Source organism: Rhamphochromis sp. 'chilingali', assembly GCF_963969265.1.
Source record: "Rhamphochromis sp. 'chilingali' genome assembly, chromosome: 8".
NCBI lineage: Eukaryota > Metazoa > Chordata > Actinopteri > Cichliformes > Cichlidae > Rhamphochromis > Rhamphochromis sp. 'chilingali'.
This window is the reverse complement of record NC_137935.1, coordinates 8,419,942-8,446,759: the sequence shown is the minus strand read 5'-3', so window position 1 is coordinate 8,446,759 and position 26,818 is coordinate 8,419,942. Positions and strand designations below refer to the sequence as shown.

At 40.4% G+C, this 26,818-nt stretch overlaps 1 protein-coding gene across 5 annotated transcripts; it reads left to right on the top strand.

Annotated features, from left to right (window-relative positions):
- Window positions 1-472: 472 nt before the first annotated feature.
- On the top strand, window positions 473-26,765 carry mtus2b (microtubule associated tumor suppressor candidate 2b). 5 transcript variants are annotated; one of them, XR_013972624.1, is made up of 16 exons: window positions 473-602; window positions 5,875-7,877; window positions 8,243-8,429; window positions 9,076-9,282; window positions 13,272-13,418; window positions 14,602-14,700; window positions 15,257-15,453; window positions 20,359-20,425; window positions 20,886-21,100; window positions 21,388-21,493; window positions 21,580-21,653; window positions 21,736-21,834; window positions 21,949-22,068; window positions 22,355-22,455; window positions 23,732-24,072; window positions 24,190-26,765. XR_013972624.1 is itself a non-coding variant. In XM_080890303.1 (15 exons), the coding sequence occupies exons 2-15, from the start codon at window positions 6,078-6,080 to the stop codon at window positions 23,937-23,939; spliced, it is 3,624 nt and encodes a 1,207-aa protein (XP_080746429.1). In that variant the 5' UTR covers window positions 473-602; window positions 5,875-6,077; the 3' UTR covers window positions 23,940-26,765. The 5 variants fall into 5 exon arrangements, 4 of the variants coding, with proteins under 4 accessions (XP_080746429.1, XP_080746430.1, XP_080746428.1 ...); XM_080890303.1 differs by having other exon boundaries at window positions 8,246-8,429; window positions 23,732-26,765; XM_080890304.1 differs by having other exon boundaries at window positions 15,275-15,453; window positions 23,732-26,765.
- Window positions 26,766-26,818: the final 53 nt, after the last annotated feature.

Sequence of the window (26,818 nt, the reverse complement as noted above, 5' to 3'; positions counted from 1 at the left end):
TGCACATGCCGAACCATTTTGCCTTCTAACTTTGTCTCCAAACTGCTCGACCTGAGCGGTCCCTCTGACATATTAATTTCTGAAATTGCACCTCGTGGTCACTCTCAGTGAAAATCTGCCACCTCCGTCTCCACCCCGTCTTTGTGTCAGTGCCACTTTCTCCAAACCAAAGATCACGGCAGGACTCAGCACCTTGTAAACCTTCCCTTTCACTCGTGCAGATATCCTGTGATCGTATCCTGCACTCACTTGTTCCTCTTCTCATGTGCACTCACTGTTGCTTTGGATCATTGACCCCAGCTTTTTAAACTCCTCCATCTCCACTTCCTTTACTCCTTACATCTTCACCTTCCCATCTGCCCCGCTCTCATTCACGCATGTACTGCGTGTCGCTCTGTAGTGGGGAAGAAATGTCCTGTCTTCACCTGCAGGGGGCGACCCGAGTCCATTTTGTTCAATCTCCTCTCGTCTCCTCTCCTCCCTGTTTTCCAGCGATGATGCAGACTGTACCCTCTTCATCTCGGCTTAAACTGGATGTCTCAATCATTCTTCATCAGCTCTTCGCTGACGGGCTCTTCTCCAGATTCACCTGAATTAAACCGGTAAGAAATTTCATTTCACAAGGGGAACAGAAGGCGTTTGCTGTCTCCCTCTCAATCTCCGAACAGCGGCAGTGATAACTGCATTTATTGACCCTGCTGCATCTACTCGAAACTGCGGATGATCCTGTTGTGTTTCTAATAAGGTTGTTTTCAAGTCATTTCCTAATCGTTTCCAGGAGTGCAGATTCTAATATAGCGTTTGCATACCAAGCTTTGAAAAGGTAACCTCAGTACAATTGCTCTCACCTCAAAATGTGTATGTGGAGTCACACCATGTTTTATTTATTGTGTCAACCACATCCTATGTTTTTTGTCTTTTCTAAAATCAGCAAAGCCGGTCCTTCCTCTTTCTGTATTTTTCCCTTTGAACAAAAATAGTTTCCTAGTGTGAGGAACAAGGTACTCAGAGCAGCATGAATGTGCATTAGTAGTGAAGTGACAGATTTCTGTTGGTGTGGCTTGAGTGGTGACATTTATTGAAAAGGCCTGAGTTGTACTGGATTATGTAAGATGTGACCATAAAATGCTGAGGGCCAGTGGGCAGCATGCACAGCCAGTAAGGCCTCGATCGTCTTACCGGAAGCCTGGAGATTCTATAAACTGAACACAAAAGGTGCTGTTACTACATATGTGTTCATTTATGTAAGAAGCATTTGAATTTGCTTCCAAATGATAGAATTTTGTGGGTTTTTGCTGCCTGTGAAGCATTCATTTGTAGTTTTTCAAGGCAAACCTTTGCCATGTGTGTGAAAAAGCAAATCTTATGTGAGCTTTAGGTGGTTGCACAAAGAAGTCAGGGGCACTGAAGCATTAAACTGAGAGGGAGACTGCTGCCTCCATTTTCACTCATCTTCAATTTTTCATGAGGGATCTAGATTAAGCATCAAGTGAGGCTTGGTAAACAAATGAAGGCCCACATCTGTGAGGACCGGCAAGCAGCTGCATTAGACAGCTGACACAAAACAGAAGCTGACACAGCTTCTATTTCACAGAGCAAAACAAGCTGTGCGGGCACATCTTCACATAAGTACTTCTGCGAGGCTTGGATGCACAGATTTTCTCAGTGGCCTTGGCAAAGGTGTTGCCTGAATATGAGCAGGCAGGTGGCAGGGCAGCCAGCTGAATGATGGGAGATGGGGGAAGCATTTTAGTGCTACAACTATAAATTTCCCTGTTCTCTCTTGTACTGTTATGATGTCTGACTGACTGCCCGAGTGTTGAATAGTACTATAAGTGATACCAGGAAACGGAACAGGAAGGAAGTGGCAAATGTCCTTCAAACCCAGAAAACTTGTGAATAGAATGAAGCTGAATGAGAGACATAAAGAAGAAAGTTAGTTCATGTATGAAATCAGAAGATTTTACAGTACATCTCTTGTAACTGGATCTAATCATTTTCAAATGACCTGAACAAAGCAAACTTGAGCTCTAAAGGATTCTGGTGTTTCTTGTAAATCCAACCATTCCTTTTACTTTCACTTACCAAAGTCAGGTCACAGTTGCAGCACACACTTGTCTCTCCATTTCCTTTTCTTTCTGGGGGATCGTGCATAAGCCTCACCAATCAGTTTGTCCATTTCCAGCTCCAGTTTGCCATCACTTGTTAACAACATCCTGAAATACTTACTGACACATTACTGTTGTTCCCATTCCCAACTCCCTCCTCACACTGGCTGCATTTTCAGTGCTGGTCCATAAATATCAAAAACAGGAATGAAGACAAGAAGCAAACTTGACAGCGTCTAACCCTTGCTAAAACGATGTTGGGCCTTGTGTTTTGAATACAGTCACAGCTATTGCTTTACTTATAAAAGAATTGGATGGCTCATAGATACAAACCTTATAGTCTGCACTGCTGCAAAAGACAACAGGGTTCTCCAAACACATTTGAATACCTTCTCTAACTCTATAATTCTATACAAACATGTGTAAACTTGACGTAAAACGAAGAATTGAAAGTCTAACTCTGTAGCCTTCCTGAACTTCTCCTAAATTTTTTGCTTTAGCAAATGCCAAAGCAACAGCCGGTCTCCTCTCCCAATATCTGTCTGTTTTTAATGCACCCCTGGATCAGGTAATCCTGAAAGGCCTCCTTCTTCCACATGATGCCCTCCTTTTGTACTTATATCTTAACAGCAAGTTCTTAGGTTGTTGAACCTTTAACTGCAAGGCCTTGAACACGGCCTACCCAGATTTAATGTCCCTAGCCAGGTGACTGTCCTGTTCCCCAAGCAGAATCCAGAAACGGGTCTCTAAGCTCGGTAGCAGGTAAAGGTAATGTGCAGTTGACCCCAAACCCATACCTGGTAGTGGTCCACTGGGTAACACTTAAATGTGTTTTTTGTGGGCTGTTAAACTCCACTCCCAGGTCTGGCTAGAGGATGAAGGCCCATTTCTCCCTTCTTTTTATAAATGCCATTTATGATTCTTTACACCTAAAATTTCCATTTACACAAGTTATCACTCCCAACATAACTTTGATCTATGATATTTCACTACTTTCTAGATCAAATATTAACAAATGCAGTTATATAAAACTCAACAAATGCACCATATCCATCATGTCACTGCTGTGCAGATAACTGTACCATAGTGTCCATGCTGAGGTCTGCACTTAACCGATTTAGAGCTGGAAATCAATTTAAGGATGATGGCTGCAGCAGAAACAGTTGTGTTAGCAGGTTGAGCCTTTCTCTTAAAAACAATATTTTATAGCACTTGTCTGGAAATATTCGAAAAGGAAAAACATTTGTTAGTAGCACCAGTGTTTTGTCTGCCTGCACTGAGAGATTTTGTGTCTCAGTGTGGTTTAACAGTAAGCACTGCAGTAGATGCAGGTGTGCTGTCTCTGTTGTGCAGAGGCATCATTTAGTGCGATGTTTTAGCTTATGTTGCAAACGGGCACTTCTGTCTGTAGACCCTCTCTGCTTTTCTTGTCAAGTTTACAAAAGTTGACTTGTTCTAAGCATACATCAAACTCTAATAACAGGCAACAGCACAGTTTTGTTTTCTTAGAAGGGAAATGACATGCTATTTCCTGCTGCGTAAGTGAATTTATTAGGACACAAATGCAGAGCAAATGCCTGAGATGGAGCAGCAGGCAGTCAGTTTTCTTCCTAGTAGGTTTTTTTTTCTTTAGTTTAATTGGAAATTTTCTTAGAATTTAATTTTTTGTGCTAGAGGAAGTTGTCAACCACAACTTGATAATGGGAAAGGCATGATGAGGTGATAACAGCATGTGCAATTTCTCTGCAAAAAAAGAGTTGCTGCTTAAGATCAAAGGGCCTGTCAGTGCTCTCTGTCCTTTCCAAAGGGTCCACACAGGACATTTCATTCACATTTCTCATATTGGATTAGTAGAAACTCTCTGAGCAATTATGGTACCTGCTGGCTGACTAAAATTGCAGGGCAATTAAAGGAAGTGGCATAGCTCTTAATCTGAGCATGCAGGTGGCAGGGCAGCCAGCTGAATGATGGGAGATGAGGGAAGCAGATTTTGCAGAACTTCCAGATTTTGGTAACATATCAACAAACTTAAAATTCATGTTGACAGTTTAAAGCTCTTCGAAATACAAAGTTTACATATAGATCTCCCTTAATGAAGGAAAGGGTTAAATATCATGAAGGCTGAAATATTGTATTTATTTATTTGTCTATTTTTGTCAGCCTTAAATAAAATCATACATCAAGCAGCCTATTAAATGATTTTAGAAGTGCAGAAGCAGACAGTTGGGTCATGAGAACTTGTAAAAGCCTCAGTAGTACTTGGCAGTTTAGAGGTGGCCCATCATAAACACTGTAAAAGTTGTGGAGGTTAAAAGTCCACAGTCACTCAGCTGATTGGACAAAAAAGAGGTTCTTGGATGTTTTTTGTTTTTGTTTTTTTGTTGTTGCAAGCAATAGATGGTGCAGAAAAGGGATAACAGAAATAATGTGTATTTTTTAATGCAAGTATCTCAAAAGTATTCACAAAAGACAATCTCAGTAACTCAAGGCACATGGATAATCAGAAATATAAAATATAAGAAAACAATTCCATTATGAAGGTCAAATGTAACACCATCACTGTCATGCTGGTTTGCATCTGACTGTCATAAAGACAGAACAATAATGATAGTGTCCATAAACAAGAGACAGTGTCATTGTATTTTCCCTCCAAAGGCAGAATTAGCTTTTTTTGTCAGTGTACTTAAGCTTGTCTGGTTGTTATTTTTCCCCCCGGATAGTTCACTGTGGCTGGAAGATAGTCATTCCTTTTTTCCCTTGTCCCTAATTGTATTTTAAACTTAGCAGTCTCTAGTTAGATCAGGGAATTATATAATTCAATACAAGTAATTTTTTTAGGCTAATATTTTCTGTTTGTACCTTCTTCTCTGTAGATCTTGTTTAACCACAAAGTTGTTCCCACCTGTAACATATATTCCAAGCAGCATAATATCTTGTCTGCTGAATTCACTCACATTCCTAAAGCTAGAGAGAGACCGGTTGCCAGCTAATTCACTAATGTCATTTTTTTTAAGAGTCAGATTTGTGAATACTGCTCTTCACAGGAGTGCTGCAAAAAATTCTGGGCCCTTGACAACATTTCAGTCAGAAACAAAATAAACAAGATGTTTGGCATGTTTAACATTTAGGAATAAATGCAGAAAAGATTCATGGTTTTCACCACTGTAGGTTTTTGCAATCCTGGGAGCCCAACAGGCCTGAGTTTATCCCACACGGGGCCTGAGGATTTTCTTACAAAAGCTGTAACTGTTAGAGCCAATCTATAGAGAAACATTTGTATGTACGAGTCAGAAATAAATCTGAACAGCTCACATTAAGAAGTGGAAGAATTATTTTTTCGAAGCTTGGGACAGAAATTCGCCACTACAGTAACCAATAAGTTATCATATGACCTCAGCTGTTTCATATACAGAAACACCCATTAAGGTTTTTTGAGCTACAAAGAAGTGTAAAAAAAGAAAAAAGAGGCCAGAAAAAAATTATACATTAATATTGTTTATGCTGGCTAAATCACTCGTTGCTGTGTTTGTAAGAGGTTAACTGTGATTTCTCCTGCTGGTCTAGCCTACATTGCCTTCGGCGCATCTACACATCTTTCACTGCCCCCACAAAAAAACTCACTTTATTTCATGGTTTTATGATGAAACAGACTGAAAGATTTAAATTATTATAAGATGGCACAGTTTTTTAAATATACCTGTTGAATATTGTTTTTAAGTCATCTTCAATATATTTTCTTTACTTGTGATCTGCTGTTTTTATGCAGGATAAGGACCTCAGATGTTATGAAGACCCATGCTCCAAATTAGACATGACATTCAACATTCATATTTCTGACATACTGAAAATAGGCTCCTGCTCTGCCAGTAGGACAGCTTGATGGGCAGACAGACTTTTTGATGCTTGACGATGATGATGATTTATTTTAAGTGCTCTTGAGGCTGCCACAAACTCAGAGCTGATTTCATAATGTGTGAGCGAGAAGAGCCCTTTGGTGTGGGGGAGTTAAGGAATAACAACCAGCAGGGTGGCATGCTGGCTGATGGCGACGCCAATGCCAATGACATTCGGACAGAAGATGGTGGGAGAACTGGGGATACTGGCTGTCTGTCAGGATTGATAACTGAAACAGCAGAGCAAGACAAAGTCATCATCTGGGGCACAGACTCTCAGTGTGATGACCCTGAGCTGGCTGAATTTGAGATGTTAGAGTGTCAGGAGTTGGAGGCTTATCTTGTTGAGGAGGAAGAGGACTTTGTTGGGCTTGCAGAGCGGAAGGAGCTTCAAGAACAGCCGTCATCATGCAGAAAATCCACAGCAGAAGAGGCGATAGATTATAAGGGCAGGGAAGAAAGGAAGTCAATTCTGAACGGTGCCAGTGAGCAAGAATCCAATGGCTCTCATGTCTCTGAGAGCAGAGAAGCTTCCAAGACTGACTTAAGCTCTGAAACTGATGTCTTTGTATCCTGTCTGTCCACCATTTCAAGCATGGCCACTGCCATGGACACTGTTGGCAAGAACCAGATGACAGACTCCTGGCATATTGCCTCTGGTCCTCATTCAACCATCTCAGAGGACCTAACTTCCCAGATTTGCACCACTATCTCTGAGAGAGGCAAGGCCTCTCAAATAGTTGATGATTCTTCTCTTTTTGCTAGAAAAAGCACAATAACCCAGAAAGATGTAGATATGAATTTGAATTCAGCAGTTCAGTCAGATGATGCTGTATCACAGGCACATGATGTCAGTGGCAAACCCGGGACAAATAATAACCATAGAAATAAAGCAAAGGGTAGTGTTTTGGAGGTAAATTGTACTGAGCACAAGGCTTTAACCTCTCCGACAAAATGTCAAAAAGAAAGCAACGCTAAAATAGATAAAAGCACACAAGCGGATGAAACCCCTGATGTGAACTACAGGGCTCTCAGAACAGGTACAAAGGGGACTCAGTCATGTGTTGAACCTAAAGCCATAAAGAAACAAGACTCATTTGATAACACACTGAAGAAACAAAGCTCTTTTGATAAGAGTCTGAAAAAGCAGCCTTCATTTGAGAATGCTTTAAAGAAGCAGCTCTCTTTTGATAACACCTTAAAAAAGCAGGGCTCCTTTGAGAACACCACCACTCCCAGCTCTTCAAGTCTGGAAAGGAGGAAGCCATGGGGAAGCCCCAGTCGACCAGCAACTCCTACATCCCCTAAAACCACCTCCTCTTCGTCACCTAAGAGACGACCTAGTGGTTCTCCAGCTAAGGTCCAGGGCATCAGGGCACCGAGCCTGGAGCACAGTGACTCCTCTCAAAGAGGAATAAGTCAAACTATCAAGCCACATGCTAAGACGAGTTTGAGCAGTGGAATCCCCAAACCTATCATGCCTCAACAGAAGGAGTCCGAACCCAGGAGATCTTCGCCCCCTCAGAAGCCCAAAAACGTGCGGCCAAAAATCATCACGTATGTTCGAAAGAATACTCAAGCAAAACCACCACTCACCGATGCACTAAATGAAGCCTCCACACACACATCAAGATTACCCTCTTACTCCAACCCACCAGCTCTCAAAGATCCAAAGGTTGCTTCTCAAACTAAATCCACACCAGTGCTCTGTTCCTCAAACCTGCTATTTGACAAATATCGACAGGAGATGCAGAAGACAGCATACTATCCTCCAGGTGTCGCTGTGACTGGAGTAAAACCTCCAAGCAGCAGTATCCCTCAAAGGAGTGGAAAGTCAGACAACTTCCAGGAGGCATCAGAGAAATATCTTCAAGAGGTGAGAAGCGGACTTTTGTTTTGATATGTTCACACAACTCAGCTTATGGTGTGGTACAAGTATTCCAATTTAGCATGATGGTGGCTCAACCTGAAAGCATTTTTAACCCTTTAATTGTTCATGCAGATTGGTCCGTTTCAGCTGCACTGCACATGCTGTGTTTTAGATTATTTTGGTCACGTACTGGCTCACATTGCACCACAAACAGTAACAGAGTGGTAATAGATTAGATGTATTATCACACAAAACCAAAGTGCCTAACTTAATAATACATGAATCAAACCTATCACATGATACCTTGCTGTCCATCAGTCTAGAATGTGAATGATGTTATAGTAACTGGTTTTGTTGGTGATGTCCTTCAGCAGCATGTTTCCCCTGAAGGAGGTAGTGTCTACCGCTCGCCAAGAACCCTGAGGCCTCAGCTTGGGCTAGGTGCAGTCACCAGGCAGCCCGCAGCCAAGCCAAGAGTTCAGCAGGCAGGTCAAAGGTCAGGTCCCTCACAATATCTGGCTGCCAAAGTGTCCACTCCAGGCCAACAAGATCTGGCAGGTGAGATTGTAACGTTTTGGCAAATTGACTCAAAAGTGAACTGAAATGTTAGTTGCATTTTTAGTATCAGAGACAGCTGCATTTTCAAAGGTTGTTTTGGGAATGTTTAAAAGTTTAACACAAGATGTATTTGTGTATGCTTACGTTAAAAAACCCTGTGTGGTTAGATGATTAGGTCAAATCTTGAGAAATCATTTCAACAGATTTCTCTCATCTCTCTCTACCTACTTCAGTATTCTCCACACTCTCCCATCCCGTAGATGTTGAGCTGTAGAGTTATTTATTCAACAAGCTTCTTGGGCTTGCTGAATGATTCACCTAATTTTTTTCCTGTCATGCTTATGGATGAGCCTTGGCTTTTGGCACCTCAACTCTTTGAAGTGCAAAGCATTTGAAGTTAGTGTAACTTGCACATGCTACCAGCTCGCACTGCATAATTTTGCCTTCTTACATTATAAATGATACTCTTGGCTGGTTGCACATATGCTGCTTTCTTATTTATGTGGAATTTAGTCATTGAATAATGTTTATATATCTATATATATGTAATCTTCCTCTTTTATTTATTCATTTTATTTCAGTATAAACTAAATCAGGTTTTTAAAGTTTTTTTTTCTTGTTTTTTTACTTGTTTTTCTACCTTTAGGAGAGCCCAGGAGGGCAGGTCCAGAAACCACCCCAAAAAGCCTCCTGCTCAAATCAGGCCAGTCTGGCCTTCGTCCTCCAGGCTTCTCTGCCCTTCCAGCTGCCCGTCTGGCTTCTCTAGGATTTGTCCGGAGCTCCAGTGTCTCATCTGTATCCAGCAACCAGTCTAATGAAAGCACCCACAGTGACCCAGGCCGAGGTTCTCAGTGTGAGTTATGTCCACTCAACTCATTTTTTTTATGAATTAGACTAATACTGTTTTTACTGCTACTCTGCCTAAATAAAAGGTTACCCCACACCAATGTTTTACTACATCTGCATCTCCTTATTAGTTCACCAGCAGGTGTGGCTGGTCTATCCTCAGTTACTATAGTAACAGCTGCTCATTTTGTTTCATTTTCAATCATTTGTCAGAATTCTGCATTTCTAAGCCGCTGCAGCACAGAGCCTCAGAGAAGAAAGGATTTCTTTAGGAAGAAAGTTACTCTCTCTCCCTCTGCTGCCTGTGCTCAGCCTGCATACTGCAGAATTCCCAATGCATATTTCAGTACCATCACTGAAATATTCCCCAGTCTTCATCTGCATAAAGGAATGACAGCAAAATTCACCTGGCAATGCAATTATCTCTGTGTGTGAACGAGATGTCAGCAAAGTGTCAGGAAAGAAAGTGTCGGTTAACAAGACATTGTTTTATTACCAAAAACGGTTTTGCTAAATATGAGCAGGCCATGTGTGTTGTCTGCTGATTCAGAGACGTGACACAAACTGACCATTGTTTGGAAAATGTTTAGATATATGGTTATGGTCTGGGTGTAAAACCAAAGCAAATAATGCAATAGCAGCCACTGAAAGTGATTCACTAAAAGTAGTGATAAGTAATGATTCTTATATTTTAAATACAATGATTTTATTTTCTTTGTAATAATGTAGGGCAGGGGTGTCCAACTCCAGGCCTCAAGGGCCGGTGTCCTGCAGGTTTTAGATGTGTCCTCAATCCAACACAGCTGATTTAAATTGTTAAATTGCCTCCTCAACGTGTCTTGAAGTTCTCCAGAGGCCTGGTAATGAACTAATCATTTGATTCAGGTGTGCTGACCCAGGGTGAGATCTAAAGCATGCAGTACACCGGCCCTTGAAGCCTGAAGTTGGGCACCCCTGATGTAGGGTCTTTACCTTACAATATAAACCGCCTCTGGAGAAGCTGGAACCAATAGCACCCAGTTTCATAAAGGCTACCCCAGAAACCTGAAACACTGAAAAGAAACACATAAACAAAGCAACAGCTACAGACCAGTCATGGTAAAAATAATAGCAACAGTAACAGAAAATATAAAGAATATCAGAGAAAGCGGCTCTTTAAGACAAGCTTGCAAACTTCTCTGGTAAATTTAATTTAAACTGATAGACATCAGAAGTAAATAAGATTTCGCACTCTGGTAAGGTCATTAATTTTTATTCATTTTTATCTATGTATGTAATTATGACAATGATGCTCATTGTCATAATTACAGGTTAATGTTGTCCTTTGCTTAAACATCACTACATTTATTCCAGTCTTTGACAGCTGAATCCTGGCTGTCCTTAGAAATAGCAATAGTACTCTTAATTAGTTGGTGTATACAGTACCACTGATTCTCAAGAAAACAACAACAGTTCTACTCAACATTAATATGAGGATGCCCAACTTGACTGCCAGTGGCTCTGTAATCTTTTTAGATATGTAAACTGAAGCAGATTTGTGTACATTTTAACAAATTCAGTATCTGCCAGATTGTAAAATACTTGGAAGCAGCTCAGATGGCATACACAACTGTCTGCTTGCACCGCAGTGTTTCCCTTTAGGCTGTTGGCTCAGACTGCACCACGCTATAACCATAAGCCCCAAATGCAGCTACAAGCAGGAACAAGCAGCTCCTTGTCATCATGATGCTCAGGTCTGGTGAAATAATTAATTCACTGGTGTAGTTCAATCAGAAGGAACGTATTACACAGTATGCTGACTGTAAAGTAACGCAGTCCTTTCTTCTCATTTTTCTGTCACCAGTTCTTCATCACTGCCACATGGCCCAGAGGCACATTTGTTCTGAATGTTATTAGCTTGTCTATTCTCGCTGCTTGCGAGTTAGTCACAAGCAGAGTCCTCATTGGTGCTGATCAGAGGATTCTTACTACAGGGGGTGGATTTGTATTGTACATGCACGCTAGAAACAAGCATTTAGCAGTGTGAGTCAGCCTTCGGCCGTCTCCTTTAGCCAATCCCTTTCTTGGCTTCATCTCCATTTCAGTAGGTCACCTTTGGGAAAAGGAAAAAAAAAAAAGAAAGGAAAAAAATCTGCTGACTCTCCCTGGTGTATTCATGCTGCTGCTTTGGAAAGCATCACTAGATGTGTTGCACAGAGCCTTGGCATTTTTACATCAAAAGTGATTTAATGTTCTCCTTTAATCTGTTTTTATGCTATACTGTCCTTTGTATCAATAAAATGTGCTTATATATATATATATATATATATATATATATATATATATATATACACACACACACACACACACACACACACACACACACGTATGTATCACAACAGCTTAACGTTTTTTGAATGTCTGCAGCCTCCTTGGGTCACAATTTGACATTATTAGATCAGAGTGATGGTATTTTAATTCAAGGGCACAACGCTATCCTTTCCTCTTCAAAAGTGTTATATTACCAATAGTTAGAGTTTGTGTCAGCACTACCATTGACTGAGCTGCTGAATATTTTATGATTAGTAATTAGAGCTCTCTGGTTTGACTCTTCACTTATAACGACGAAGTAAATTCCATCATTTATGCACTGATGGAATTTTTTTGACTATTATAAAGTTAAAGGTTTATATCTGAGAAATGCATACAGTATACAGCATGCAAAAATATGTAAAAACTATCATAATTTCATTGTGATTATTTGGAGGATGTTTCAGCTGCACTGTTCCTCAGCCTTTCATTTCCATAAAAGCTAGAGGCATAACAGCAGCTCTTATGAATAATTACTATGTTTACAGCACCCTGTTTTTTGCGAATCTTGATGAGAGTGTGCAATTTACCAGAAAAAACAAAGCAAAGCAAAAAAGAACCAAAACTCCATTAGGAAAGAGTGTAATGATCTGAAACGTGCATGAAATTGACAGTTAAAAGCTTTAATGCCATCATTCCACAGTTTTTCATTTTCAAATGGCGCTGAGAATTCCCTCAGTATTACTAAACCAAATCAAATCTTTTGTGTTAAGAAACAAGAACATCGTTTACTATAGGCCATGGCTGGCTCTATGCCTATTAGTTTGCATAGTCAGGTATTTCCCAAAATTGTACATGTGTCTGTACCGTAATCCACTGAGACATGGAGTGAAACAAAAAGCTGGCAGTCATAAATTAGCCACAAAGATATGTCATACCTGCAAAACATGAATAATTCAGTTTTTGTAGTCAACGTCAAAATATCTACGTTGGCCAAGGTGAAATATTTGATAGCTATCTTGGCCATTTCCTCAGAATCGAATGTTTTTCTTTCTTTTTCGTCATTAGATATGCAACATAATTCTTAGCACAACTAGAAGTTATTAAAATACAGGTAAAGACAACCTTTTAAATGCTATAACTTGTTTTGTCCATGCTGACTTGCTTGGTTTTATTACAATATAGTAGACATTATATTGGGTTGAGTTTTCTTTTTAAAACTGTGATATAACCCACTGAGTAATGCTCAAAGTTATAGGGAGAAAAATAGGTAAAAAAGTAGAAAAGAATTTGTGTGGTAGCAGTGTTTAAAGTTTATTTTAGTAAGAGGGTTCAGAAAATGCTGGAAAAATATGGCGACCTGAAGAGCACCAAATTTCAAACAGCTTGAAATTTTCATAGAATGAAGGGAAATTTTTGCATGCATTACTTAAATATGAGGAAATTGTCTACAAAATCTACAAAATAAAATTCACTAATCCTGTGGCGGTCAGGTGAGACTCACTCACTGATATTCTTAGGAAATGGCCCATATATTAAGAGTCAGCGCTAGAGCGAGCACACTGACTGCCTTACATAGGCTTAATCACATTCGGGAGGTGAGAAAATTGCAGCTTTTAAATAAAAACATATTTCGTACATATATAAATAGCAACATTGTGTGATTTTTGCCACAGTCCCTGAGCATGTTTTTCTTTTCTGATGTAGATCCCAGCAGTGGCAGCGATGACACACCTCAACATAAAGCCACAGCACCAACCAGAGAAGCCTCCCCTGCTCAGAGCTGCCCTCACCCTCCTAATGCCCCCAGCCTCCAGCGGCGCAATCTGCCACCACGGCACTGCTCCCCACTAGGTACAGCACTCTTGCACAAAGCCAGAGGAACCAAACGATTGTGCTCAATTTGTGTATGTGTGTTTGATTTCATTCCTCAGTATAAGCCCCACCTATTCCCACACAGCTGCTTAGAGAAATGTCTGAGTTTTAAAAGTTATTGTGGAGTTTTAAGTAAAAGCAGGAAGACAGAACAGTTTGTATGTGACGATTTGAGCTACAGTCCTGTACATGGGCAAGAAGTTGAGTTAGAAACAATAAACACAGCTGTGCTTTTTGTACTCAAGCAATGATTTTTCTTTTGCAATGTTGCTAATTGTGATTGTAGTTGAGAGCATAATGACTACGATTGAGTGTTTACTCATTCATTTGCTTTTATTGTCCATTGTTCAGCTCAGTTTGCTTATCAAGCTTCTGATTTAGGACTAAAATGAGTAGAAAATGATAAATAGTATTTAGGATTACTTATTCATGTGCTGTGTTTCCAAACTGTTGCCTAGCATTGCATCACAGCAGGGATACAGTATCATACAGTAGCTTATACTCCCCCTCTGCTCTTGTGGGCGTCTTTATTGTTAGCTAATGCACAGTGGTGCTCATGTTGGCGTCTTTGCAGTGAATGTGGAGCATCAGCGCCATCCTGTGGCGACAGTTTGTATTTCTGGGTGAACCACCAGTCGCCCCATCTTTCCACAACAGAAACTGTGTCAACAAGTGAAGCAGTAACTCCCGCTAGTGGTCACTGTCCTACACTATCGCTGAGTCTTTATTCCAGCCATTTTTTATGCTTTCAGTTATTCACTGATTTGATTAATTATAAGGAAAAAACAGAACAAAGTTGTTGTTTGTTTTTACTACCAGTTTCCATGCCTAGGCATTAAATCTGTTTTTCCCAGGAACTCTGTTGGAGGGATGAACAATATTCTACAAAAAAAAATCCCTTTATATTGAGGGTTTCATTTGATCAGTCTGCGCATGTGTATCATATTTTATTCAATATAAAAAAGTGGTGTTATTTTATAATGTTATTGTTTTGTGCCAAAGTTTTGTCTGTAGTAAAAAAACAGAAGTAGTGTAGCAGAAGTACAGGTTAACCAATATTTAGGCAAATACTTCCTATGAGATAAAACAAACAACAAAAATGTCTGTCTTATGTTTTAATTCTGTGTATTACAAAGAAAATAACACCTTTTTTGTTACACAGTGACTAGGAGAGATTTACAGAAGGATGCAGAGGCTGAGCTGTCACCAAAGTCCTCCCCTAAAAGACTTGCAGTGGTTTCTCCCAAGCCACAATCCCCTGGTGAGTCAGCCCTGTCACACCGCATACATTTAAACACAAACTATAGGCACATAAGGTGTGCTTAACGTACCATGATGTGCTTAACATACCATGATGTCTCTTTGGTTTTTTTCCTAACTGGTAAAAAGAAGGGGTTTTTGTTCAGGACCATCAGCTGCTACTGTATCTTTAAAATTTGCAGTGACTTTTTCATTCCGTGTCGCTCTTGCTCTCTTGCCGCACTTCATCCCAGACTTTACCCATAGCACCATGATGTTGCCATAGCAACAAAGCACGGTAGCTCTAATGCTAGGATGGCTCCTTCAGGAGCAGTACTGCTGGCTCAGATTACAGCAGCACAAATCAGCAACTTCTGCTTTTCTCAGAGACCAAACAGGCCAAACAGTGCAGGTGATAAGGGTTTTCATACTGCACATATAATCCACTTTTACATCAGCAGCATCCACATAAATTGACTTGTTTGTTTTGTTTGTCTATATATTTCTATTTCTATAATAAGTCTGAGGAAAAGTACATCAACATACTATATTCTTCTGCCTGTTTTGCGTATCTGCAGTTCGTGGTCGGACAACAGCAGTTCATGGAGCCATTCAGACCGAAAAGGCACAGGAGGTGGATCGCGCTCAGATCCAGCAGCTGCGGGAGCGATGTGAGCGGCAGGCCCTGCAGCTACAGACTCTGCAGGCTCAGTTAAAGAAAGCCTCGCTGTGCCTGGATGTTTTCAGCATCACTACCCAGCACTTCTGTCACAAGGTAAGATTTAGCAGAGTTCTGCAATCCCGGCAAGGTCGACCGCAGACTTTGAAAGCCGAGTAAGAGTGCAGTGTTCCAATTCTTTCACTCTTAATCCTAAAATAGGACTACGTGTGTATGACACATGTGATTGTGGGCGATAGTGGTTCAAGAGTTGGGAGTTCGCCTTGTAATCGGAAGGTTGCCGGTTCGAGCCCCGGCTTGGACAGTCTCGGTCGTTGTGTCCTTGGGCAAGACACTTCACCCGTTGCCTACTGGTGGTGGTCAGAGGGCCCGGTGGCGCCAGTGTCCGGCAGCCTCGCCTCTGTCAGTGCGCCCCAGGGTGGCTGTGGCTACAATGTAGCTGCCATCACCAGTGTGTGAATGTGTGAGTGAATGGGTGGATGACTGGATATGTAAAGCGCTTTGGGGTCCTTAGGGACTAGTAAAGCGCTATATAAATACAGGCCATTTACCATTACCATTTACCATTGTAATGCTGTGACTTTATTTCATTCTCGTTAAACCTCCTCCTGGGGTAAAAGAGAAAATATACAACGTCATCATTATCAAAAGGCAGCATAAATAAAAATATTTGTCAACAAATCACCCATGTCCAACTACATGTGTCCAAATGTCTGTATAAAATTTAGCAGTTTTACACTGTATAACAATATCCTTAATATTAAATATTACGCCATCCTAATAACATTTGGTCTCAACCTAAAATACACAGGCAGATATTTTTTGTCTTTGCAAATTAAAATTACTGCATTAATAATTGAAGCTAAACCAGTATTTGATGTATTTGAGGGATTTGATGTTTTCTTGCATAAAAATGTTGGAGTTTTAGTTGAGAGTTATGAAAAGAGAGCTTGCTTGTTGCTGCATGAGTCTGTAACGGTAACATATCTTGATATGTAGCAGCATTCAAACTATTCTTTTAAAATCACCCTGCAAGTTTGCTTTAATGCGACACAGAACAAGTTCCTCATTAAAGTTGCATCCTTTGCAATATGTTTGTAGATTCATTGTGTTACTGAATGGCAGTGTTTTGTAGGGTTACAGTCAAAAACTGCAATGCAAATGTTGCAGTGAGCTCCAGAATGCGATTACACACTGTGTTGGAGTCATTTGCACAAACCTGTAGCTTCTGTCTTTTGTTGTCAGGATTGCTTTGTTCACAAAGGGAGCCGCTTGCTTTAACCCTCTTGTGACATCTTTTGAATGACTCTAAAGGCAGCCTCTTTTGATAGTTGGTAGTGAAATGCTGAGGATTTCCAAAGGTGCTTTTTTCTAGTATAAAGAAAGAGAATGCTTTTGGGATGTGTTGTGAGTTTGTATACATGCAAGTATATTGACATGCATTTGATAGGGGGGTGTGGTGTATCTTGTTGTGTCTGTTCTTCTGGTGCTGCTGCTGGATGGGTGACTCGGTGGAATCGAAACACATTTGATATTTAATATTCTTTTTAATCACTCTTGCTTTTCCTGTATGCTGCTCAGATGAGACTGACAGAGTGTTTTCTGTTCTTTCAGTCTCTATTCAGCACTTGGTTTAACCTTTCCTAGTCCTCTGTTTGCATTTAATATTTGTCAGCCCCACCCGCTGGTGGTGCTCTACAACCAAAGATTAATGAGATTAGAGCTGCCTGTATGGCCTGCCTCTGCTTTTGGTCAGACTGATTGCAAGACAGAATCCCCTCTAAATTTTAACAGTGGATCTTTCCAAGCATTTCCAAGCTATCTACACACATGGGTGCATACTCTGTTTTAGGATGCGTGACAACATGTGCTGATGTGGTTTAATTATGTTGTAATGAGTGCATTGAAGAGGTCACTAGATGGTTAATATTGGGTTAAGCTAGCTGATTTGAAGTGTTTTTGTTTTAATGAGGTATTTGTTCATATAGATATTTTTGCAGGACAGTTTTTATTCAAAGCAGTGTTTTGGTTTCTAATGAAGTGTGTTTGTTCTGTTATGCACATCAGTGTCTGTAGATATGATCTTCCAGCTGAGCATCAGAGCTTATCATTCTCTACTCACTGATCATCTCCCTCCCCATCTTCTTTTGCTAAATTTTTTTCTCATACATGCAAAAGACTGTGTGTGTGTGTGTGTGTGTGTGTGTGTGTGTGTGTGTGTGTGTGTGTGTTGTTCCCTTCCATCCGTGTGAATGTGATACGGGGCGTGTTGGTGGGGGTTTAAGAGGAAGGCAGGCAGAGCTGGGCTGGGGCCGGCAGTCTTTGTTCCAGCAGGGATAAATGATGGTCACGTACCAGGAAACGAGGTGAGGCTTTGGTCTTTCCATCTCTCCTCCCCTCTCTTTCCCTCCCCCTCTGTCTCCCTTACTGTTTCTTTCTGGAACTCGCATCTGTCACTGCTGCCTCCCGAGCCGGCTAAGGGATGCTGCTGCTATCTGCTAGCCTAGTATGGGCCACTGCTGCTGTAGGCTCCATTTCTTCCGTCTGTTCTGTCTCGACCAAACGGTAAAGTCAGTCAGTCTTCTGCAGGCAGCGAGCTTGTTTGAGCACCGAGGATTCCTCTATGTATATGTGGCTGTTCGCAAGTGTTTAGTGTTTGGGGGGGTCTATTTATATGATGATTATGTTCACTTGTTTGCTAGAGACAGAGCCTGATAGACAATGTAAAGCTGTGTATGATTATGCTGAGTCAAAGCAGGCTTGTCTTTCACACTGAGCATGCTTCTTTCATTTTTATTTGTATGCTGATTTTTCTTTTTTTGGTGTTTTCATTGCATCCTTTTTATATCCCTACTGGTTAACTGGGTTTATTATATGTTATTATATATTATATATACATACATATATATTATAGTTTCCTGTGTGTTAACTATGCACTCTTCTGCTTGGGACAAAGTCTAAATAAAAAAACAGCTGCACACTGAAAGCTGTTTGTGGTACCACTAATTAGATCAACTAACTTAGTAATATTTTGTACTCTAGTGAAATTATTGTAATAATAAGTTGATTTATTAGATTAAAGTAATACAGACTGAAAAAATTAATTAATACAGACATTAATAATAAACAAAACTATAGACAATTTGTTTAGGCTTCTCTAATTTGAGAACTTGGTTCTTTTTTTCCTCTTCTATATGAGTGGAAACAGGATATTGTTCATATCTGAACTTTTTGAGGGGTTTTGATTCATTATGATGGTCACTTTCTATATTTGATGATTAATAAAGGAGTTTGTAAAAATAGCAAAACAGTGTAACTGATAAAGAAAACCATCGTGATGGGCATCCTAAAGATGGATTATATGAAGATCATATGGGGAAATTAGAATGCATGTCACATAACTCCCCAGAGATTTGAATTGGATGTCTTGTGGGCAGGACCGTGGATCGATGGGTAGGAGCAGAGGTGGAGCTAAAGCGTATGAAGTGAAAAAGCTGCTGACCCTCCTGAGGTCACTGCAGAGACTTCTTGATGACTTCATGTTCCCAGTAAAACCTCTTAGAGGGTGACATCATGACTGCTGTGGCATACTGTTTACTGTTTCATACATTTTTCACCTGCCTCTCTCCTTTTCGTTGTATCTCCTGTGTCCCCCCACCACCTCCTTTTTTTAAAGTCTTCTGCAGTCATTTCACATTCTGGAGAGAAAACACATGTATCACACATAGCCTGTGCAAGTGCTGTATGGTATAACTTGCTTAATTATTTAGCGTTAACCTCCTAAGACCCGAACTCTTCCACAGCATGCGTTTTTAATTTCTCTTTGATATTTGGGCATATTGGGGCCCGATGAATGTAAAAACAAAGAATTACCAGATTTATTTATTTTTTACCTGATTTTTGTTTGTAAGAAAAATGAGAGCCACAAATGAGGATATTCTTTTAAATTTTTTATAGAATAGTAGCTGTATAATGTCCTCGTAAGTGGATTTTAGGCCCTTGTAGAGCAAAATTGAGTATTTTGGTCTAAATAACCCAAAATGTGATGTCCACATATGTGGACGCCAGGTCCTAGGAGGTTAAAGCTTAATTAGAAGCAGAAATGTGAGAAAGAAAGGCCTGGTAAAAATAAATAAATAAATCAGCCTAATGTTAACTTTTCCTTCATACGAGCTGTTGTACCATTGCATATCAATTCATACATTAACTTCATTTTTTTGTTCTTTATCCCCCTAAGACCAAAGCTCTTTTTTGGGATGCATTTTTAATTTCTCCAAGCTATTGGTGAACAGTATAAGATTTTTCTTTTTCTTTTTTGGCTGCTCCCTTTAAGGGATCATCTGCCTCTAATCCTATCCCTAGCATCGTCTTCAGACACCCCACTTTAGACAGTGAAATTTCTCGTCTTTAGTCTGATGTGTCGTGGCATATTTTAAGCCAATGATAGTAAATAGAAGTAGTTGGTTATGGATTTGTTACAATGTAAAATGCATACTGTTTTTTATTTATTTGTATTTATTTATTTATTTTACAACTCTGAGACGTAGCAAAAATATGCACGTCATTATCTAAGATCCCTAAATGCTGTTTTCCACACGACACATCACATCGGTGAAGTCCTAATATCCAGTAGCACTGCACTGACGCGTCCTGTTACTCTGTGTTCTTGAGTGCAATATCTACATGAAACGGTTGAGTAAATTATCTTGCATCATTTGCTGAAAGAAAAACAAATCTTCCAAAAGGGCAAATTTTTAACACATCCACATTTGATTCACCCGAGCTTCACAGCATAACAAACTAGTGAAATTGGTGGGAGCCGGTTTAAAAACCCGACCTGTTAGCATTGTTTGTCATGCTCTCTTACAGCCACCATTAGCATCTATGACAAAGATCTTGCATTATTAGAATTACATGCTTGATTTTTGCTGCTGCACTGACAAGAAACACCTAAATCCATTTGCACTGTCTAGAGATGTATGTCGCTGTGTGTCTTTTCAGAGTGAGAGTGCCATTGTGAAGGAGAGGGAACTGTCCCTGGAGCTTGCCAGAATCCGTGATGAAGTGGGTAAGTGGAATACGGCGTTACAGTTATGGCACCACAGGGAGGAGAGAAGGCAGTGAGTCACTCATCGCTTGCAACCCATGATGTATTACCGAGTGTTTGACCACATGGCCCATGGGAATTCACTTTGCAGACAGCAGTCTAGATTTAGTCTTAGACTGAACGTTAAGGTGTGTGTCTGGTCAATAAAGTAAAAAAACAACAACAACAACAACAAAAAAACTCCTATGTTGACACAGTTCAAGTCACACTTTAGAACAGACTTGTAATACAATTAAAAATATATTAAGAATTTTATAGATTTACCCTTCTTACTTTTAAAACTACCCTTGTTACATATAACACCAGAAGAGTGAAAAAAATAAAGAAAAACCAAGACTGTGTGGAGTCGAAATGACTTGCCTGTCTTTTTAGGATGTTTTTTTCTTTTGTCTGTGTCTCTTCTATTCTGTCTCTATTCCAGCTGTCAGTGTTGCACACTGGGAGCAGTTGCAGCAGGAGAAGGAGGAACTGGAGCGTCGTTTTGAGTCTGAGCTGCAGGGATTGCGGGCTCAACAGCAGAAGGAGCTGGGAGCGCTGGAGGAGCGGCTGAAAGCACAGCACGTGGATGAGACGAATAGTCTGCAGGCGCTGCAGCGAGCTGAGCTGGAAGAGCTACACTTCAAACAGCAGGAGCAGGTCTGTGCTAGGCAGCCTGGATATGAACTGCCATGTTTATCTAAATCTCATATGAGAAGTGAGAGTGCAATTTAACTAAAAACACGAGTTTATCTAAAAGACAAAAGTAAATCGCAGCGGTTATTTTTATCTATGAATTTTTTAAAATTTATAAAATATTAACAGAAACATTTATTAAAGAGAAACAAAAATGGGAGAAAATAGTGTGTTGCATGGTGTTCATATATACGCATGTATGTGAACAGCGGGTAGCACTGATGAGTTATTTTTGTAATTGTTGCCTGCAGCTTGAGGAGATGAGTCAGAACCATGAGGCGTCCTTGATGGAGATGGAGACGGCTCACAATGATACACTGGCCACTCTGCAAGAGGAGCATGCCAGGACTGTGAAGAGTAAGCACCCCATTTAAAACCTGTTGCCACCCTGCGCTGAATCACTGCAGGTCAAGAAACATGACGGTGTGTGTTTCTCGTGTCAGATTTGAAGATGGCCCATGAACAACAGAGGAAGTCTTTGGAAGAAGAGTTTGAAAAGATCAGACTGTCACTGCAGGTTAACAGTTCTCCTTAAAAATTCATAATATGACCTAGTTAATAGTTTAAGTCACTAACAGTTTAATATCCATGGTCATCAGGATCAGGTGGACACACTGACATTTCAGAACCGTAGTCTCAGAGATCGAGCAAAACGATTTGAAGAAGCTCTCCGCAAAAGCACAGATGAGCAGATCGTGGTAAGAGCTTCACGATACACTGCTTACTGCTGATGTGACAGTAGCAACATTAACAGCATAAAACTTGTTGATTGGTTTTACAGCTTAGTGGTGTTTTTTAATGCTTTTTAAAAGGATGCTTTGGCTCCCTATAAACACATTGAGGAGGACCTGAAGAGCCTCAAAGAAGTTCTGGAGATGAAAAATCAACAAATCCATCAGCAGGAGCTGAAGATTTCAGAACTGGAGAAAATAGTAGGTTTCAAGTTTTTACCAGAGAACATCTGGAGTATGTTGCAAAATATCCAGTGCATTAAAACTTATTTTAAGTTGGTATGATTCATGGCAGCTTGCTGAGATTTATGAATGATTTCATTAGTTGTCAAGTGTATCGTTACTGCAGCCTTCCCATTTACCTCCCATCTACTTTCATTAGCGCTAATGTTTCCTTTGTAAACCCAAATCATTTAGCCTGCACCACTGTTTCACTCGTTCCACAAGTATTTTAGTGTGGTGTACTGTGTTACCTGTGTTTTTTGAGCAGGCTGCAAAGAATGTGTTCCTGGAGGAGAAACTACAAGTGTTACAACAGCAGAATGAGGACCTGAAGGAACAAATAGACAAGAATCTCGCTGTGTCCAGGTCAGAGAAAATCCATACATGTGCTGATTAAAGTTCCAACCACGAGATGTAACTGTGCTTGGTGCTTTCTTGTCTTAGAAGTGTTGCAGTTTTCTGGATACGTCATCTATGTTATACAGAATATTTTTGTTTATAGAGGTCAGTTAATCCATCCATCCATCCATTCTCATCCGCTTATCCTTTTCAAGGTCGGACTGTAGCCTATCCCAGCGGTGTTAGGGCGAGAGGCAGGGTACACCTTGGACAGGTCGTCAGTCTGTCGCAGGGCTAACACATAGACACAGACAAGCATTCACACCTATGGGCAATTTAGTTTCCAATTAACCTATCCCCACTAACTGCATGTCTTCTGACTGTAGGAGGAAGCACCCAGAGAGAACCCACGCGAACACGGAGAAAACATGCAAACTCTACACATAATTAATGTTTAGAAACATTTACAATAATGAAACCCATAATTCTGAATGCAGAAATTCAATACTTTATAGAACCACCACTGGTAACTTGGAATAATTGTTTTGTGCATAATATTATCAGTCTCTTGCATCATTTAGATAATCACAGCACACAGTGTTAACACTGGGTGATCCTATCTTAAGAGAGCATAAACGAATGCTGGTGAAGCTCAGTAAACTGATGCAACAGAAAAGGGATAATTCACCTAAATGATGTGATTTAGATGGGCCATTCCTTGACTGGATTCTGTGTTAACACTGAATCAAGCAGTGGCCCAACACTGGAACACCTTGACTCTTTTCTTTTTCAGCCATTCTGTTGCAGATTTGCTGCTGTGCTTGGGATCATTGTCCTGTTGCCTGACTCAATTTTGATAAAGCTTGTTTGGCTGTCAGACAGATGGTATAAGAGGAGCTCACGGTCAACTCAATGATAGCAAGGTGCCTGGGTCATGTGGTTAGAAAAATAAGCAGATATCGTCGCTCCACCACCGTCTTTGACACTTGATAGGAGGCATTGATGCTATGCTGTTATCCTGTGTTTGGTTTTCATCAAACATGGTGCTGTGCATTATGACCAGAGGACATTGTTCCAGAAGTACTTTTGAAAAGTTTGTTCAGATGGATTTTTGCAAAGTTGAACTGTGCTGCCATACATTTTTTTTAGAGAAAAGGTTTTCTCCTGACAGTTGTTCCAAACAAGCCATACTTGTTCAGTCTTTTTCTCCTTGTGTTGTGATGAACTTTAACAGTTAACGTGCAAAAATCAGTAAGAAAAAAAAAAGTGACCACACAACGTGACCTTTTCCTTGTCACTTTAGGCAACTCTCTGAAGAGAATGCTAATCTGCAAGTGAACGTGGAGAAGGAGAGCAATGAGAAGAAGCGCCTTAGTCGCACCAATGAGGAGCTGCTGTGGCGCCTACAGACCGGAGAGCTGAGTCCTCGCATGTCCCCCAGCTCCTCCCCTATCCATCGGCCACCCTCTGGACCAGGCTCTCCTGCCCGTCCACACTCGTATCACCAGTGATGCTCTTCTGGAAGTTCTCGTCACCAAAAGCTTTTAGCTGGAATCAGAAGGCCTCATTTGTTTTAAACCTCTTGGGTGAATGTTTCTCTCAATCAGAAGAGGGATGGATGTTACACTATATAAACACAAATAGGTCTGTTTGTTGGGAAAATCCACTTGCCTATGTGATTTAAAGTTTGAACCCCACTGACCTAACCAATTGTACTGTTAATCACACCTGTTACTAAAAGAAGGAATTCTCTGCCCTCAGATTTTCCTACTCCACACGAACGCAACACACAGCAGATGCACTGAAAAACTCCCACAGATTGTAGATTGATTGGAGAGCAGAATGAAAATCACGGTGCCTCATTTCCATGTTTTCGCCTACATCTCCATCTTCTCATCCAGCGCTCAGGATGATGGATGTACAAGACATAATGATAATCAAAAGTGCAACAACAAACACAAAAAGCGCCTTTTGCCATCTATTCTCTCCCACCAGCAGCATCCACCAGGACAAGGAAAATTCTTTTTGTGAGTAAAATCACAAAACTACCTACAGTATTACTCTCAATGTTCAGATTCTTCTCTGGGGCTTATTATCCTTTTCATCCTGAAATATTGTAGGAGTTTATGAGTGAATATCAAGCCGTTTAACCTCAATCATCCATGCTACTTTAACTTGCATATTAGCATTGACCTGAAATGTGTGGCTACAACAACAACCCAACTTGTATCTTCTGAACTGCCAACACAGTCAACAGTTTTCCTGACCATACTTTGTAAAATCTGTACATGTATTGCTCTCTTTAAAGCATGATCTGTCTTCCAGTTATAATTAACTATATTTTAGGATTGCCTACAGTGTGATGAAGTGGCACGGAAGGGCAGTGGAGCATCGCGATTTAAAAGGAATTTCTTATTAACTTGAACAGGATTCATTAAAGGTAAAACATTGCGTTATACATTTCACACTAGGTGAGTTGATGCCCTTCACACCCTTCAGATGAATTAATATAATTGACTGCTCAAAAGGTTAACACTTGATCATCGCAGTATGAAGCAAAGTCAGTTAAACTTCAGGAATAGTAGTCTGTCCGGTTAGGAAGCAAAAAAATTATTACTAATCAATTTAATCTGCCTTTGTGCAAATGAAACAACAAGAAAATCTCCAAGAAGGTAAAGGTTTAACACGTGTTCACATACATCTTTGCTTATTCCTGATCCTTTCAGAATGATTTTTTTACTCCAAGAGTGTGGAGAAGACCCCAGGGGTGATGGGCTGTTGTATGAGCAGACCTGGACAGGCCGTAGATCTGCTCCTTTGTGCCTTTGTGCAGATTACTAGCAAAGCCCTAGAAAATGACCTCCAGTATGCCATTGGTAACGTTGCTGCCTGTAACATCATCCAGCATGACTGGGTTGACAGTAGGTCAGTGATGGTCTGGGGAGGCAGAATTGCACAGGTCCTGCAAAAAGACATATCGAGACTGTCTTGTGACAGTATGTTCAAAAACATGTACATGAGTAAACTGCCGGAGGTCATTTTGAGGGGTTCTGGCTCCACCTGTTCTTCCTTGCACTGAGGAGCAGATACTGGTTTTGCAGCTAGGTTGATGCCCGTGCTTTAGCCCCTGTTCTCTCTTAATATGACCCCTCTTTTCCCATCTTCTGGTGCCATCCTGGAGGAGCTGGGCTACTTGTGCAGGTACAGTCTCATGCTACCAGTAGTGACAGTGACACAAGCAAAGAGCAAAACTGCAGAAAAATAAGAAAGGATAAGAGAAGACAGCAGTGTATGGTCACCACATGCAGCATCATTCAGTGTTTGGTGGATCTTCTTGATGCTTCTCCAGTGCTGCTGGTTTTGCTTCCTTACTGGACAGTCTAATTCCTGACGTCTAGCTCAGTTTGTGTTATGCTGTGATGATCAAGTGTTCACTTTTTTTTGTTGTTGAGCAGTTTATAAACATGTCCTACAAAGTGAACATGCAGACTACATAGAAACCACCAAAGAGGAAATCATTGAATACAGCAGTTCATTAAGTACTGTAGCTGTCATATGGTTGGACTTAATTGCTGCCGAATCAGCCATAAATGGTGCAGACGTTGCAAAACATTTATCTGTTTTGTTGCATTTTAAGATTATACTGTCAGGGCTCTGGCAGCTAGCTGAAACTATTGCTGTTTTCTCTGTTGATGTTTATTATTATTTTGATTGTTTGTGTGTGTTTTCACCACAGAAATCTTTATAGAGAAAGAATTAACCGCATTTGACAAAAAACCCCAAACTGATTACATTTCCATCAAAATAAGCACGAGAGTCTGATTGCAATGTTACCTCATTTCTCATTGTAGAGAATAATCTCAGGTCTTGAGGAGAATTAAGAGTCATCAAAAGGAAGCAACTGCCTTTTTTTGTATTGTATTTTTTTTCATGTTTACATATAACCACCTGTCTCAAATGTCTGTTTTGCCAGATAACATTTCTAGAAATTTTATTTGGATGTAAGCGTTCTGTAAAAAACTATTTTAAAGAGCCTAACACAGTCAGGAAACGCATAATAATTAAGTGAAATGGGATTTTATGACATTAATACATTGTAATAAAGCAGGCTTTCTTTTATCCATTCCCTCAGACATAAAGTATGGAAATCTGCTGAAATAGGGATTTGGTTCTAGGTGAGTTAAATTTATTGTTAATACAAGTTGATTATGTTTAGCTTCATCGCTGGTGGGTGTTTTGAAAGGAAGTGGAAATGATGGCTCTCTCCATCAGGTACTCTGATTGCACTGAATGCCTGTGTCCTGTGGACATGACCTTGTACTCATTTACCGAATGTTTGTCCGACACTAGAATAAGAGGTTTTGTTTACAGTTTATGTCCAATGTCAGAA